Here is a 14,451-nt window from a genome sequence, read left to right on the forward strand (position 1 = left end):
CCCGTCACGCAGCGCGGCCCCGCAGCGCCCCACGGAGAGGCGGACTACATTTCCCAGAAGCCCCCGAGGGCGCGCTACGGGTGCCCCGGCGGCCACGGGCTGCGGTTCCCGTGGTGCCGCGCGGCGGCGCTGTGAGGGGAAGCCGCTTCCGGTGGAGCGAGGGTTGGCGGCGGCCGAGGCGGTCGGCGGGGCCGGTTTTGGGTGAGGGGGGGTGTTTCGCGGTGTGTCCTTGTGTGTCGGCGCCTCGTTCGTCGTTATGTCGGCCCTGGAGAAGCAGCTGCACCTGGGCCGCCTCCCGCCGCGGCCCCCGTTGCCCGGTGGCGGCGGCCAGTCCGGCTCCAAGATGCGCATGGGGTAGGTGGGGGAAGGGCGGGGGCGGCTGAGGCTGAGGGAACCGGGGAGGGAGGAGGTGAGGGAAGGCTTTTGAGGCGGGGGGACAGAAGGGGAAAGAGGCTAACAGCGGCAGGGGAGGGATGCTGGGTGCTGGGTGTGTGTGTGTGAGTGTGAGTGTGAGTGTGAGAGATGCTCTTTGCTGTGGGCTTGGGCGTTTCGCTGGCAGTTTGGGATGGGGGATCTTTAATGGGGGGATTTGGAGGCTGAGGGTGCTCGTTATTGGGGGGTCTGAAGGTTGAGGGTGCTTGTTATTGCGGGATCTGGAGGCTGAGAGTGTTTGTTATTGGGGGATCTGGAGGGAGGGGGTTCTCGTTATTGGGGGATCTGGAGGGGGTTTGCTCATTATTGGGGGTCCGGAGGGAGCGTTTCTCGTTATTGGAGGTCTAGAGGGAGGGATGCTCGTTACTGGGGGTCTAGGGGAAGGGGTGCTCGCTTTTTTGGGGGGGGGTTAGGGGCAGGAGGTCCTCTTTGCTGGCAGGTGGCAGCAGAGGGGAGAGGGGCCACCCTTGTGTGGGCAGGTTGGGGTGCCCCGTGCAAAGGGGGTGCTCTCTCCTGAGTGGAGCTGGGGATGTGGTTTGGGAGATGGGTTACTTGTTGCTGGGGGAGGATCAGGGGCTGGGGTGTTTGCTACTGGGGTATTTGCTGGGGTTGGGTGGGAGAGGGAACTTCAGAGTTTGTGTTTGTTCCTGGGAGAATTAGCAGGGAAAGGGAGAAAAACGGGTGCTATTTGCTGGGGGTGATGTTTAGGGTGCTGAGGTGGCAGCCCAAAGGAGGTGGCTGGCAGTGTGGTGGGTCTCTCTGCACGGTGACATGATGCGAGAGGCCATCCAGCCCTTGGGGCTAGCCCTGCCATGTGCTGGATTGTTCACCACTGCCCCAGGAGAGCAGCATCTGGACCGGGCTTCTCCATTCACCACTCCCTGGCAAGAAGGGAGAGATACTGTACAAAGAGTATCCTCAATGCCAGGAGAAGGTGGCTGGTGCTGGGATTGTTCTTCAGCAGCCCTTTTCTCCGAGTCCTTTTGCCATCTGTGTTTGAAGGGAGGGTCTAATGCATCGTGATTGATCTAGATGGCACCTCAACGTCGGTGAAAGCGTGGCTGGTGGAGAGAGGTATATTTAAATGTTATTTCTCAGCAGCAGAAGTGTACGTGAAGCTGTACAGCAGGTGAGCTCTGCCAAGTGACTTAAGCCCCTGCTTCAGATAATGGAAAATCTGGGATAGTCCGGTACAAATGCGAAAATCTTCTAAGCAGGAGTGAGAACACGGTTTGGAAACTGTGAGAGAAGATTGACCAGTGTCTAAGCTGTGTGGATGGCAAATAAAAAGGACTCACTGGACAAGAACAACCTTTGCAAAAGCTTTATTCTTTAGCGATGAGTCAGAGGGAGAAAATGGGTTGCGAATGGGATGGCTTTGAAGGGAATTTAGTAATTTCACCTCCAAAGGTATAAGGGAGAAGTATCTCTTCCAAGCAGGTACCTTGTTATGGTAAAAGAAGAGCAAGGTGATCTTGCGGCAGGGTTATGGCTGGATTGTGGGGAGGGAATCTCTAGCTGCAGAGAAAAGCAAAGGAAGCTGGCAATAATCACAGGGATTTGGGCTCAGGATGCTGAACAGAACACTTCAGCAGCCCCTGGGCAAAAGTGTAAATTTAAGCAGAATGGCAGAAACATGGAGATTTTATTAAATGTAGAGAGTATGCGTTTTTCAAGGCTATATAACTTTTTGTACGTAGCTGATTGTTGAAGTGCAAAATCTGAGGTCTGGCTTGTGACAAAGACCAGGGGTTGATGCTCTGGAGGAACGCCAGCCTCTGCGAGGTCCAGGTGTGCGCTGCACGATTCCTGCACGGTACAAAGTGCTCTATTTGGAGGATAAAAATATCCTACGATTCCTACAGGAAATCTCCTTTGCCTTGATGCATGAAATCAGATAACAAAAAAAAAAAAAAAATAGAAAAAAAGAAAAAGACAGCTACTTTGCTGTGGCTGAAATAAACTGTTTAGGTATTTATGGATGGGAGAGGACTATTTCCCCTCAACTTAAAGCACAGTTTTAAAACATTTATTTTGCGTCTTATTATTTATATTATATTTGGATAGATGTAGTTAATCTATGAACTAATACTAACAAATCATTATTTCTTTTAATATCGATTATTTTAAAGCTGTGCTTCGTGCAAGTGATTAATAGCATGGCTTTGAGGCTAAGCAAAAAAGTTGTATTTAAGGATTAATTTGTACTTTTAGTATAGAAATAGGCATGGAAATGAGAAAGAAGCCGTTTTAGATGAATATCAGAGGGGGTTGCTCTCCTGTATCTCCTGGTTATCTGAAAGTGGGAGCTGTTTTCTGATGTTGGGTTGAACCGTGGGGTTGTGAGCAAGTCACTAAACCACTAGTTCACCCGTTTGTGTTGTGGGTAGTGTTGTATTTAACAGGAGCGTGCTGAAGGTTACATGGTATGTATAAGGCTAGATTTAATATTAAATATATTATTTAATTATACTGGCTCAGTTCAGAGCCAAGCAAACCCTTATGCTTTACAAAGCTTCCCAAACACACGATTTTTTCCATTTTAGGTGAAGAAATAAAGTTCTTATTTCTTCACCTAAAAGAAATAAGGTTTTTATTTCTTCCTCTTGTTTTATTCTGTTAAGAGACTCATCCCTTGCGGTTATTTTGTATAATTTTTGAATGTACTTTATACTGGTTTCATGCACTGTAAACTTTGTCAGCGCCCCGTCTAATTCTCTCCGTACATCAGTGCATGCACCAACGGCGCTGTAAACAAACACCGTGACACATTGCTTGTTCAGCTGAGTATTCCTACTTTAATAATAAATATAAAAACTTTCAACGTTGATGTTAAGGAGGCCTTAAACACGATGAAAATCAGTTTGTACTTTGTCTTGCTGCTGCTGCTGTCAACTTCTGTCAGGTATTTCCTGAAGGCGGGTGTCTCCATGTTAAATAAAAAGTCCAAAATTAATTTCCTGTGAAATAAGGTGATCTGTGCTCTGCTGCGAGACCTCAGAGCGGGTAAGCTAAAGGAGCTCATTTGTTTTTCATGTGCCTCTAATTGGCTATATTCTTGCAAAATGATGCCGTGCTGCGGGATGTATTTTCCATCCTCATGATAATTTTTATTAGAAAAACAGATAAAAGTAAGGGCTATTAAGTTACTGACTTAATGAGGTGCTGACAAAACCCCCATGATATTTGTTGCTTCGCTTACTCATCGCAGGTAAACAAACAAATTGCAATTGAGCATTTCCAGGGATTTTTAAATGGATTTGATGATGGACGCCAGTGGGGTATTTTTGCAGTTTGGTAATATTTATGTTCGTGCAGTGCTCGTTAGTAGCAATCCTATATAGTAATTTACATAATGCTTCCTGTCTTGCTGATCTTCAGAGGATTTATGAACATTCCCTGTTAGGGAAATGACTATGAAGGGAAGTTTGTTTTCTGTTGTTCTATAATGCTATAAAACTTCTTTTTTTTTTTTTTTCCCCTTTTCAAATGCTTTCTGAAAGCACTGATATGAAACGTGGTGTTGCAGTTAAGGATCGAGAATTCCCCCGTCCTTCCCTTTTGAAGCAGCAGGGAATAGTTCATAATGGTGTTGTAGATGTATTTTTAGTTTATTGCTCTGCCATTGAGTAAATCCCTTTACGGGTGATGTTCCCGTTGTGGGTGACGCTGCAGGTGCGACGCGAGAACGGCGTCATCCCTCAGCGTGAAAAGGAGACAAGACGAAGTGGAATATGGAGACAGCAAAGTCTAAGGTGGTGAGGTGGCTTTTGAAATAGGGTGGGGCATCATCCAACGTTGGTCTGAAGAACCGCTTGGAATTGAATTTGTCAACATATTTGTGCCATTGTCTCAGTTACTGGTCTCTGGCTGCTGATGGAGCTCGCAGGAGATAAGGGTGGCTGGAAGTCAGCAGCATCTAGACCTTTTCTTCTGCACCTGATCAGTTTGTAGACTCAATATTTGGTTCCTGTAACCTTTTCTTCTTCCCCCAAGATCTCTGATTTCCCATCGTTTTAAGGTGTAGTTTCATTTTTGGACAGTGGTGCCCAAAACTGGACGTGGAGCTTCAACACGTTCACACACCTGTGAACTGGAAAGAATATTTCATGTATGTTTGTAGATGATAACTTCATTCATACATCTCAGCAGAACTGGATTTTTTTAGGTTTAGCTAAGTTTAGCCTTAGCAGGATGCAGTTCAATACAAACAAGTGCAAGATTCCATAGTCATGCCACCTAAAGAGAATGTGATTAATTATACAGAGAAAAATGAGTGTGTGACTTACGTGGCTGGTAAATGTACAGGGCTATACTGAAACAGGTCTTGTAAAATTCAAACTTGTACAGGGAACAGAAATAATTAAACTTAGGAAAACATTTGTTTGCTGTGTTAAGCATCTCATGTTTATAAATCTATTTTATTTCTACGCTTTGAATTTCCTGAATTGGAAGCAAGGCCATTAAAACAGGTTTAAACTTAATATCCAACAGCGATGAAAAGCTGATTTTTCCCTGGCTCGATGCTTTGCTTCGTGTGGAGCGATCCTCTGACCAGTGTGTTGGGCATTCCTTTTTTTCCTTTCTTTATCAACCAGGGAGGGCCCTGTTAATGTGACTGTTCGGTCTGGTTGAAAGCAGAGCGTAAGAAAAACAGAGGGTGGAGCAAGTGATATTGCTGTAGGAAAATAGAAGAATAATTTACTGCAGGGCTGAGATTTCTCAGGCTTCAGTCATCCTTGACCGGAAAGGCAAGTTATGGGGTGGGATGCTCTCTTCAAAACCTCGTTTTCAAGCTTATTCTGAGATTATTCGTTTTGCAAAAGAAGCTTTTGCCGTCTATGCTGTGGATTATTCAACCAAAATAAAGTCTTACATCTTTTTGGTAGTACCCTATTAAAAGGTTAATCCATTTTTCGGTAGTTTGTAGTGAAATGTCACCTATTAATGTGTTTGAATAGGTGAAAATAGACAAAACTGACTTGTCTGGGGTGGTTTTTTCCTTTTTCTTTTCTTTTTTTTTTTTTTTTTTTTAATTCTTTCATGCCATTTTCCAGTGTGATCACTTCTTTATGTCTCTTTACTAGAGAGTCTCATCCGAGAATCACAGAGTGACATGGGGTTGGAAGTGGACCTCTGGAGATCATCTAGTCCAACCCCCTGCCAGAGCAGGTCCACCCAGAACAGGTTGGACAGGAATGTGTCCAGGCGGGGTTTGAATGTCTCCAGAGAAGGAGACTCCACCACCTCTCTGGGCAGCCTCTTAAAGTGAAGAAGTTCCTCTTCAGGTTTAGATGGAACTTCCTATGTTCAAGTTTGTGCCCGTTCCCTCTTGTCCTGTCCCTGGGCACCACTGGAAAAAGACTGGCCCCATCCTCCTGACACCCACCCTTTAAGTATTTATAGGTGTTGATCAGATCCCCCCTCAGTCTTCTCTTCTCCAGACTAAAAAGACCCAAGTCCCTCAGCCTTTCCTCGTTAAGAGAGATGCTCCAGGCCCCTCATCATCTTTGTAGCTCTTCTGCTGTACCCTCTCCAGTAGTTCCCTGTCCTTCTTGAACTGGGGAGCCCAGAACTGGTCCCAGTGCTCCAGCTGTGGTCTCCCCAGGGCAGAGCAGAGGGGGAGGATGACCTCCCTCCACCTGCTGGTCACACTCTTCCTGATGCCCCCCAGGATGCCATTGGCCTTCTTGGCCCCAAGGGCACATTGCTGGCTCATGGTCATGCTGTTGTCCCCCAGGACTCCCAGGTCTTTCTCCTCAGAGCTGCTCTCCAGCAGGTCACCCCCAACCTGTGCTGGTGCAGGGGGTTATTCCTCCCCAGGTGCAGCGCCCTGCCCTTGCCCTTGTTGAATTTCATCATGTTCCTCTCTGCCCGACTCTTGAGAAGTCAAAGTGGCCGAAGCGAATCGCTGTGTGGTGCCCGTGGGACTGTCACATGGGGCCGAGTGCTCCACTCCTTCACTGTCAATCTTTTCCTTCCAGCTGCAGCTTCCCGCTGGATATCAAAGTAATGTGCGAAAGTGCAGAGAGGAAGGGATGCTGAATCCTCCGTTGCGTGCAAAACGGGTATTAATATTTAAGTAAAACCACTGAGTAGTTAAAATGGCTGCTGCAACGTAGTTTTGACTGGCTTTTGCGGTAGCGCAAGATGTACGCTTCGAATTTGCTCGTATTTCACAGCACATCGCATTGATTTCTGCTACTTTGCTTCCTCTAAATTACACCCCCCTCCCATCTCTTCCAGCAATACCCTCCTTTGCGAGCGTGGCGTTCTCCTGCCTGTATTTAAGTGCTCTCCGACAGAATCATTCGACTAAATGATGTTACCAAAAGGCATTTTTAAAAGAAGACGGTGCCTCTCTTCGACTCGAGCAGTACGTGAAAATCACGCCGCTGAGACGAGCTTGAAGTTCGTTTTTCAATGTCCGTTTGTTTTAAGGAGCAAATCTCTCCGAGGTTGTGTTTGAAATCGCTCGCGTATTGAAAGCGATTCGTTCGAATCGCTCGGTTGAAAGGGAAATAAAATCTAACTTTACGGGCAGAGTTCTTTGGGGAAATGAAATAATGGAGTTTGCAAAATTGCCAGTGAAGCAAAAGGAAGGAGACGCACGGAAGCAGCTCCTGTAACAGCAGATGCGTTCGCTGTCTTTATTTTGTCTGAAGTTTTTCACTACTTTGCTTTCCAAATTATCTTATTCAGAACTGAGGATCCGGATGGCATTTGGAAATGAATAAGAATTTCCCTTTCTTTTCTAATACGTGAATAAAAATTATATGTGATCTCCTACGGTCTTTTAATTATCTAGAATTGGATCAGATCTGTGTAATTCAATCATGAAAATTTCAACTAATTTTTCCCTTGCTAATCCTTTTTTTTCCCTGAAACTGTTTAAATAAAGAAACATTTTATATATTCAGTGTCTTCAAGGCAGAACTTAAGATGCTGTCCTTGTCAATATTTTGAATTTTTAAATACAGCTGGTCAACTACAGCAGTTCTTACATACAAATTATGTTTGATTTGCTTTGATCAGGTTCAAATATGGTTCAAGAATTAAGTATCTTGATTGATGCACGTGATGTTCTTTAATTGCGTTAGTAGTTTTAAATATGGACTGTCGGTCGGCAAAAAAAAAGGCATTTCTAAAAGCATTTCCCGTGCTTGGTACAACCTTTTATTTTATTTTTTTTTTCTTTTTTAGGAAAATACCTGATAGAAAACCCCTTTAAAAAATTGGGGAGAGGTTTGTTGAGCCGCATGGGCTCCTGTCGCTCCGGGATCGCTTGCAGCGTGTGCACATTTTCAGGACCTGTTTTTCAGCACATTTTTCAGTACATTTTCAGAGGACAAACCGCACAATAGGATAAAAGTAGCTGCAGAGGGTGCCCAGAATTTGTTTTGTGATTCCAGTTTAATATGCTGGTTGGCTGGCCTGGAGTTTAAGGATCGTTCTAGAAGAGTTATTATGTTGGATCCGTTTCTGTTTTGGTCCGCCGGATACTTTAAAAAGCAGCAATTAGTTGTGTCGCTTTAAATATTTGGTCAGCAAAATAGCGTTTCAGCACAGGAAGGTGCAAAATCACAGCTGCTGGTTTTTGGGCTTGCTTCTAATTTTGAATGTGTGTTGATGTATCAAAAAAAGGAAGCTGTAAGAAAAATAGTGAATCAAAGATACTAATTCTTTTCTTCAGGTTACTCTGGAATCAGCTGCTGCGCGGCTTCCTGTGCTCACCAGGTGTTTTGTGGAAAACTACAACATTTATTCTGCCCTTTCTGGGGTTCACTATTAAGTCAGAGGTCACTGAAGTTTTCCCAACCATTGTTTGGAGGCAAATATTTTGCTTTAAATTACAATTTGTGCATATTTGTATTGGAGGTGACAATAGTTTTTAATTCCCAGCTCCTCTTCCCTTTCTGCTCCAATTCCCCTGCAAACATAGGAGTTCTGGTATATATTTTTCCCAGATATTTCATATATGATACACAACCACTAACATTTTCTCTGGAGGAGTTAACTCTTGATAATCTGAATTTGAAGCATTCACTAACGCCACTAAATCAAACAGTACGGCAAGAAGTAGAGTGGCAAGTTCCCAGGGAAGGGCTCAGCTGTGGTTTCATGGGTTCCTCTTGCAATCCATGAGAGATTCTCCATGGATCTGCCTTGCCTCTTGCATGAAAATTTTACCAGTAATGCTTGTGTTGGACTTCTGCTGTCAGAAATGGTGTTGGAAGGAGATATAAATCATAGAATCATAGAATGGTTAGAGTTGGAAGGGACCTTAAAGATCATCGAGTTCCAACCCCCCTGCCATGGGCAGGGAGTACTAGAGCAACAACTAGAGCAGGTTGCTCAAAGCCCCATCCAGTCTGGCCTTAAACACTTCCAGGGATGGGGCAGCCACAACCTTATATAAAAATACTCATAAGTCTTTGGATTGTGCCCTTGTTGGTTTTTTTTTGTTGTTGTTGTTTTTATTTCCCCTTCAGGTTTTCCCCAAGCAAAGTGGAAAGCTGACCAATCTAATCTCACTTTTGCTTAGGAATTATGGACGGCTGAAAGATCTGGGAAAGGTCAGAGCACCTGTGGACGCCCCGTCATTGGAAATGTTTAAGGCCAGGTTGGACGGGACTTTGAGCAATCTGATCTAGTTGAAGATGTCCCTACCCATGGCAGGGAGTTGGACTGGATGACCTTTAAAGGTCCCTTCCAACCCAAACCATTCTATGAAAGCCATTTTTATTTTCAGGTAGATCTGATCACAGGGAGTGGCTAAATCTGGAGGAACGGAGAAGGAAGGAGATGTCTTCTTCACTAGCCTTGGAGGTTTATTCTGTGTTATGGTGACTCTGTATCAGTGCTCTCAGTGAGTCGCCTTTTCTGTTTGTCAGCCAGTTCCAAGAGGAAGAGCTGCATCAGGTCAAGCTAAGAGGCTTGAGACTGACACCAAGTTCTCTAGGTTGTCTGATCTCATGAAGACATCTGCTTGAGAAAACGAGCTAAAACCCCCTTCAGTCTGAGCAAGTGAGATGAAGTTAACTTAGTTTCTACACCAAAAGGGTTGTCAAGCCTTGGAAGAGGCTGCCCAGGGCAGTGGTGGAGTTGCCATCCCTGGAGGGATTTAAAAGCTGGGCAGACGTGGTGCTGAGGGACATGGGTTAGTGGTGGGTTTGTCAGTGTTGGGTTGATGTTTGGACTTGATGATCTGAAAGGTCCCTTCCAACCTTGACCATTCTATGATTCTTTATTCCTCCTCCAGCCCTGCCCCACATCACTCCTGGGGTTGTGTTTAACTGATGGGGTTCTGTGAACCTTCTCGCTCTATGCCCTGTTTTCCAGTCTTAATTATTTCTATTCTTTGAATCCTCTCAAGTTCTATACTTAAATTATTGATCCGGCTGCCGGTACAAGATTCCAGACATGGTGGCACCACTGCCCTGTGCAGCAGTAGTACAGTCTGTGCTCCAAGTTGAGATTGTCCTTAGATGCCTGAGAATCACGCCATGACCATGGTCACCGTGCTCTCACCAAAGAAAGCGATCAGCCAACAAACCACCAGCTTTTTGGCAACCGTGTGCCTCACAGGACCACGTGTCCTGTCCTGTAAATGAGTTTTCTTGCCTTGTGCCTGGGTACGTGACTTCACTTTGTTAGTTTTGAGATCTGTTCTTCATCTGTCAGAAAAGGAACAATGCTGAGTCCCTCTATACTTGCTCTTGCTCATGCAGGATTAATGAACATTTTCTGTGTGGCTTGGGGGTCGGTAGCTGATTTCGGTTAGTGTTGTGCTCAGTATTCCCTCTGGCAGTCTTGAATGCTTAAAAATCTGCACTCCCTGGTAGAAACAGGAGAGAGCAGACCTGAGGAGAAGGACTTGGGGGTGTTGGTGGATGAGAAGCTGAACATGAGCCAGCAACATGCACCGGCAGCCCAGAAAGCCAACCCCATCCTGGGCTGCATCCCCAGGAGCATGGCCAGCAGGCGAGGAGTGGGATTCTGCCCCTCTGCTCCGCTCTGGGGAGCCCCACTTGGAGCACTGTGTCCAGTTTTGGAGGTCTAAGCACAGGAAGGACATGGACCTGTTGGAACGGGTCCAGAGGAGGGCCATGAAGATGCTGGGAGGGCTGGAACCCGTCTGCTGTGAGGACAGGCTGAGAGAGTTGGGGGGGGTTCAGCCTGGAGAAGAGAAGGCTCCGGGGAGACCTTCGAGCCCCTTCCAGTCCCTAAAGGGGGGGATCCAGGAAAGCTGGGGAGGGACTCTTGGTGAGGGAGGGGAGCCCTAGGAGGAGGGGGAAGGGTTTGACACTGAAAGAGGGGAGATTGAGGTGAGATGTGGGGAAGAACTTCTTTGCTGTGAGGGTGGTGAGAGCCTGGCCCAGGTTGCCCAGAGAAGCTGTGGCTGCCCCATCCCTGGAGGGGTCCAAGGCCAGGTTGGATGGGGCTTTGAGCAACCTGGTCTGGTGGGAGGTGTCCCTGCCCAGGGCAGGGGGGTTGGAACTGGGTGGTCTTTAAGGTCCCTTCCAACCCAAACCATTCTATGGTTCTATGAAACTATGACCTGGGTTTTGTCGTTTGTGACATATTCTGAGCCAGATGTCACCAGTGACAGCTCAGGCTACTTCACGTTGTTGCGATTTGGGCTTGTAGCATTGGTGTGCAACGGCGAGAAGTCAATTTCTTGGGTTTTGTTATGATTAATTTTGATTCTAAATATCCCAAACTTGTGTTACCGATGATTCATGTGATTTCATACCTCTCCTACACAGGTCTAACGTCCTTTCACTAGTCAATGGGCTACTGCGTTCCCTTGTCTTGTGTAATAGTGGCTGTCCATACTGTAATCCTGCTTTCTCAAAAGTGGATTAATTTGTCAAAACTCTTCATCTGGCATGATACGATTTATCAGCAACTTGCTCCAGGATTTCCCCATGTTCTACCTGTCTTATAAGTAAGAAGCCCACTTAAAACTTTCTGATCTCGCAATACAGGGGAAGTTACCAGGGAGTTCCTGCTGTTTACCAGATTTATGGATTATGTTGGAAGGGGTGTAGCCAGGCAGGTGACGATATTTGGAATTATTGGAATTACTTAATCCTGGAATTACTCAGGACAATCAAACCTAAAACCAGCCGTAACATGCTGCGGAAAAGCCTCACTGCGTTGAAATGCTGCATTTTAAAAGGGTGATGAAATTTGTTGTCGTTAACTGCACATCCTACCTATTCAAAAAAAAGGAGAAGGGAAATCATCCAAGCTGTGGGCAGCTCTCTCCATCTCCAGAAAGCACCAGAAATGGTACGGGGAGAGCGTGATCAGGGCTGGGATGGCTTCCAGGCAAGGAGATAATCAACAGAGTAGGACTTTCAGCTTGAAAAACACATGGCCCAGGCAAGGGAAACATGATAGGGATGTATAAAGTCATTAATATTCTAGAGAAGAACAGGCAAATGATATCATAGTGTGGACTTAAAAGCAAGCAGAAGTAATCCTTTTTGCTCAAAGCCTAATTAAATTGTGGCACCGTTGTCACAGGTGTTGTGGAAGTAGCTCTGGCTGGAAGGGACTTGTATTTTACGTGATGAGCTGATGGAAACTGCCCTCCCTGAGTGCAACATGGTGCTGAGGATGAATCACAGAATGATATGGGGTTGGAAAGGACCTCTGGAGATCATCCAGTCCAACCCCCATGCAGGGCCACCCAGAGCAGGTTGCACAGGAACATGTCCAGGTGGGGTTTGAATGTCTCCAGAGAAGGAGACTCCACCACCTCTCTGGGCAGCCTCTTCCAGGGATCTGCCACCCTCACAGGAAAGAAGTTCCTCCTCATGTTTAGATGGAACTTCTTATGTTCAAGTTTGTGCCCATTTCCTCTTGTCCTGTCCCTGGGCACCACTGAAAAAAGACTGGCCCCATCCTCCTGACACCCACCCTTTAAGTATTTATAGGTGTTGATGAGATCCCCCCTCAGCCTTCTCTTCTCCAGACTAAAAAGACCCAAGTGCCTCAGCCTTTCCTCTTGAGAAAGATGTTCTAGGCCCCTCATCATCTTTGTAGCCCTCTGCTGTCCCCTCTCCAGCAGTTCCCTGTCCTTCTTGAACTGGGGAGCCCAGAACTGGACCCAGTGCTCCAGCTATGGCCTCCCCAGGGCAGAGCAGAGCGGCAGGATGACCTCCCTCAACCTACTGGCTACACTCTTCTAGATGCCCCCCAGGAGACCATTGGCCTTCTTGGCCCCAAGGGCACATTGTTGGCTCATGGTCATCTTGTTGTCCACCAGGACTCCCAGGTCTTTCTCCTCAGAGCTGCTCTCCAGCAGGTCACCCCCAACCTGTCCTGGTCCATGGAGTTATTCCTCCCCAGGTGCAGCACCCTGCCCTTGCCCTTGTTGAATTTCATCAGGTTCCTCTATGCCCAACTCTCTATCGAGCCTGTCCAGGTCTCGTTGTATGGTGGCCCAGCCTTCTGGTGTGTCACCCCCCCTCCCTCCCAGTTTTGTGTCATCAGCAAACTTGCTGAGGGTACATTCCATCCCTTCATCCAGGTCATTGATGAATATATTGAAGAGTGCTGGACCCAGTACTGACCCCTGGGGAACAAAATGCAAGCTCAGGAGATCCCCATCCTGCTTATAGTAATTTTATAGTATAAAAATTGGATACTTGGATACACCTGTGTTTGGTTCTTCCCAATATTATGACAATTTATCATCGATTAGAATCATAGAATCACAGAATGGTTAGAGTTGGAAGGGATCTTAAAGATCATCTGGTTCCAACCCCCCTGCTATGGGCAGGGACACCTCCACTAGAGCAGGTTGCTCAAAGCCCCATCCAGCCTGGCCTTGAACACTTCCAGGGATGGGGCAGCCACAGCTTCTCTGGGCAACCTCTTCCAGTGCTTCACCACCCTCACAGGAAAGAATTTCCTCCTAATATCTCATCTAAATCTCCCCTCTTCCAATTTAAAACCATTATCCCTTGTCCTGTCACTCCATCTCCTGACAAAGAGTCCCTCTCCGGCTCTCCTGGAGGCTCCCTTCAGATATTGGAAGGCTGCTATGAGGTCTCCCGGGAGCCTTCTCTTCTCCAGGCTGAACAACCCCAGCTCTCTCAGCCTGTCTTCATAGGGGAGGTGCTCCAGCCCTCTGATCAGCTTCGTGGCCCTCTGCTGGACCCCTTCCAACAGGTCCATGTCCTTCCTGTGTTGAGGACTCCAAAGCTGGACACAGTATTCCAGGTGGGGTCTCATGAGCGCAGAGTAGATAATTAGATCTTAATATTATATCTATCTATCTATATCTTAATATTATATCTCTCTGTTCTTTCTGATCTACAGCACTCTTTGAAAGGCTAAGGTTTCAATGTGATATTTTTTTCTTTAATCAGAGATTGAGATGAAGCTGAGGCAGTAGAAGGGATTCATATTTTCTGGGTTTACGTAGGTGTGTGACGTCTCATTGTATTTAATTGAAAGTTGACAAGAAGAATACTGAAGTCTGGAAACCCACAGAAGAGAATTGGGACCCTTCAGGGGGTGGTTGCTTTATGTTTCATATTCTAGAAATATCAGGGGAAATGGGAGTTTTGCTTCTACAAAATTGAAAAGCTGCTTTGTCTGTTCCTTTCTGTTTCTTTAGGAAGCCAAGAATTCAGGAGAAACTTCCTTCAGCAGAGGAGATTTATTATTATTTTTTTTCTGTGAAGGTCTTTCACCACCCCCCCAGCCCATGCTTGATTTTAATATTCTGTGCTGATTGCCACCCCCAGAAGAGCTGAAGTGCAAAAAAGCCTGGTAAAATGGTGCACTCTTACTCATCCTCTACGCTGGGCTCGAATCTAGCCTAATTATGTCACTGCCAAAATTAAGCACTACTCTTTTAGCCTCGCGGAGTGAATATCAGCCTGAGAAACAGATTTCACATCAACTGAGTCATCAGGAAAATTCTGATTGCGGAGCCTTTTGTCAGTGATGGGGAGACAAGGAGAGAGGGCACAGCTGCACCTTTTGATGGAAGCC

At 46.3% G+C, this 14,451-nt stretch overlaps 1 protein-coding gene across 2 annotated transcripts in view; it reads left to right on the plus strand.

The window, feature by feature from the left end:
- The first annotated feature begins 154 nt into the window (after positions 1-154).
- The window catches only part of PPME1 (protein phosphatase methylesterase 1), a 39,162-nt gene continuing 24,865 nt past the window's right edge, over positions 155-14,451 (plus strand). Inside the window, exon 1 of one of the 2 annotated variants that reach the window (XM_074159343.1) lies at positions 155-354. In XM_074159343.1, coding sequence (XP_074015444.1) covers positions 257-354 — 98 coding nt within the window. In that variant the 5' untranslated portion in view covers positions 155-256. The remainder of the gene's footprint in view (positions 355-14,451) is intronic. The other variant, XM_074159334.1, reaches the window with a different exon arrangement.

Source organism: Numenius arquata, chromosome 1 (assembly GCF_964106895.1).
Source record: "Numenius arquata chromosome 1, bNumArq3.hap1.1, whole genome shotgun sequence".
NCBI classification, from domain to species: Eukaryota; Metazoa; Chordata; class Aves; order Charadriiformes; family Scolopacidae; genus Numenius; species Numenius arquata.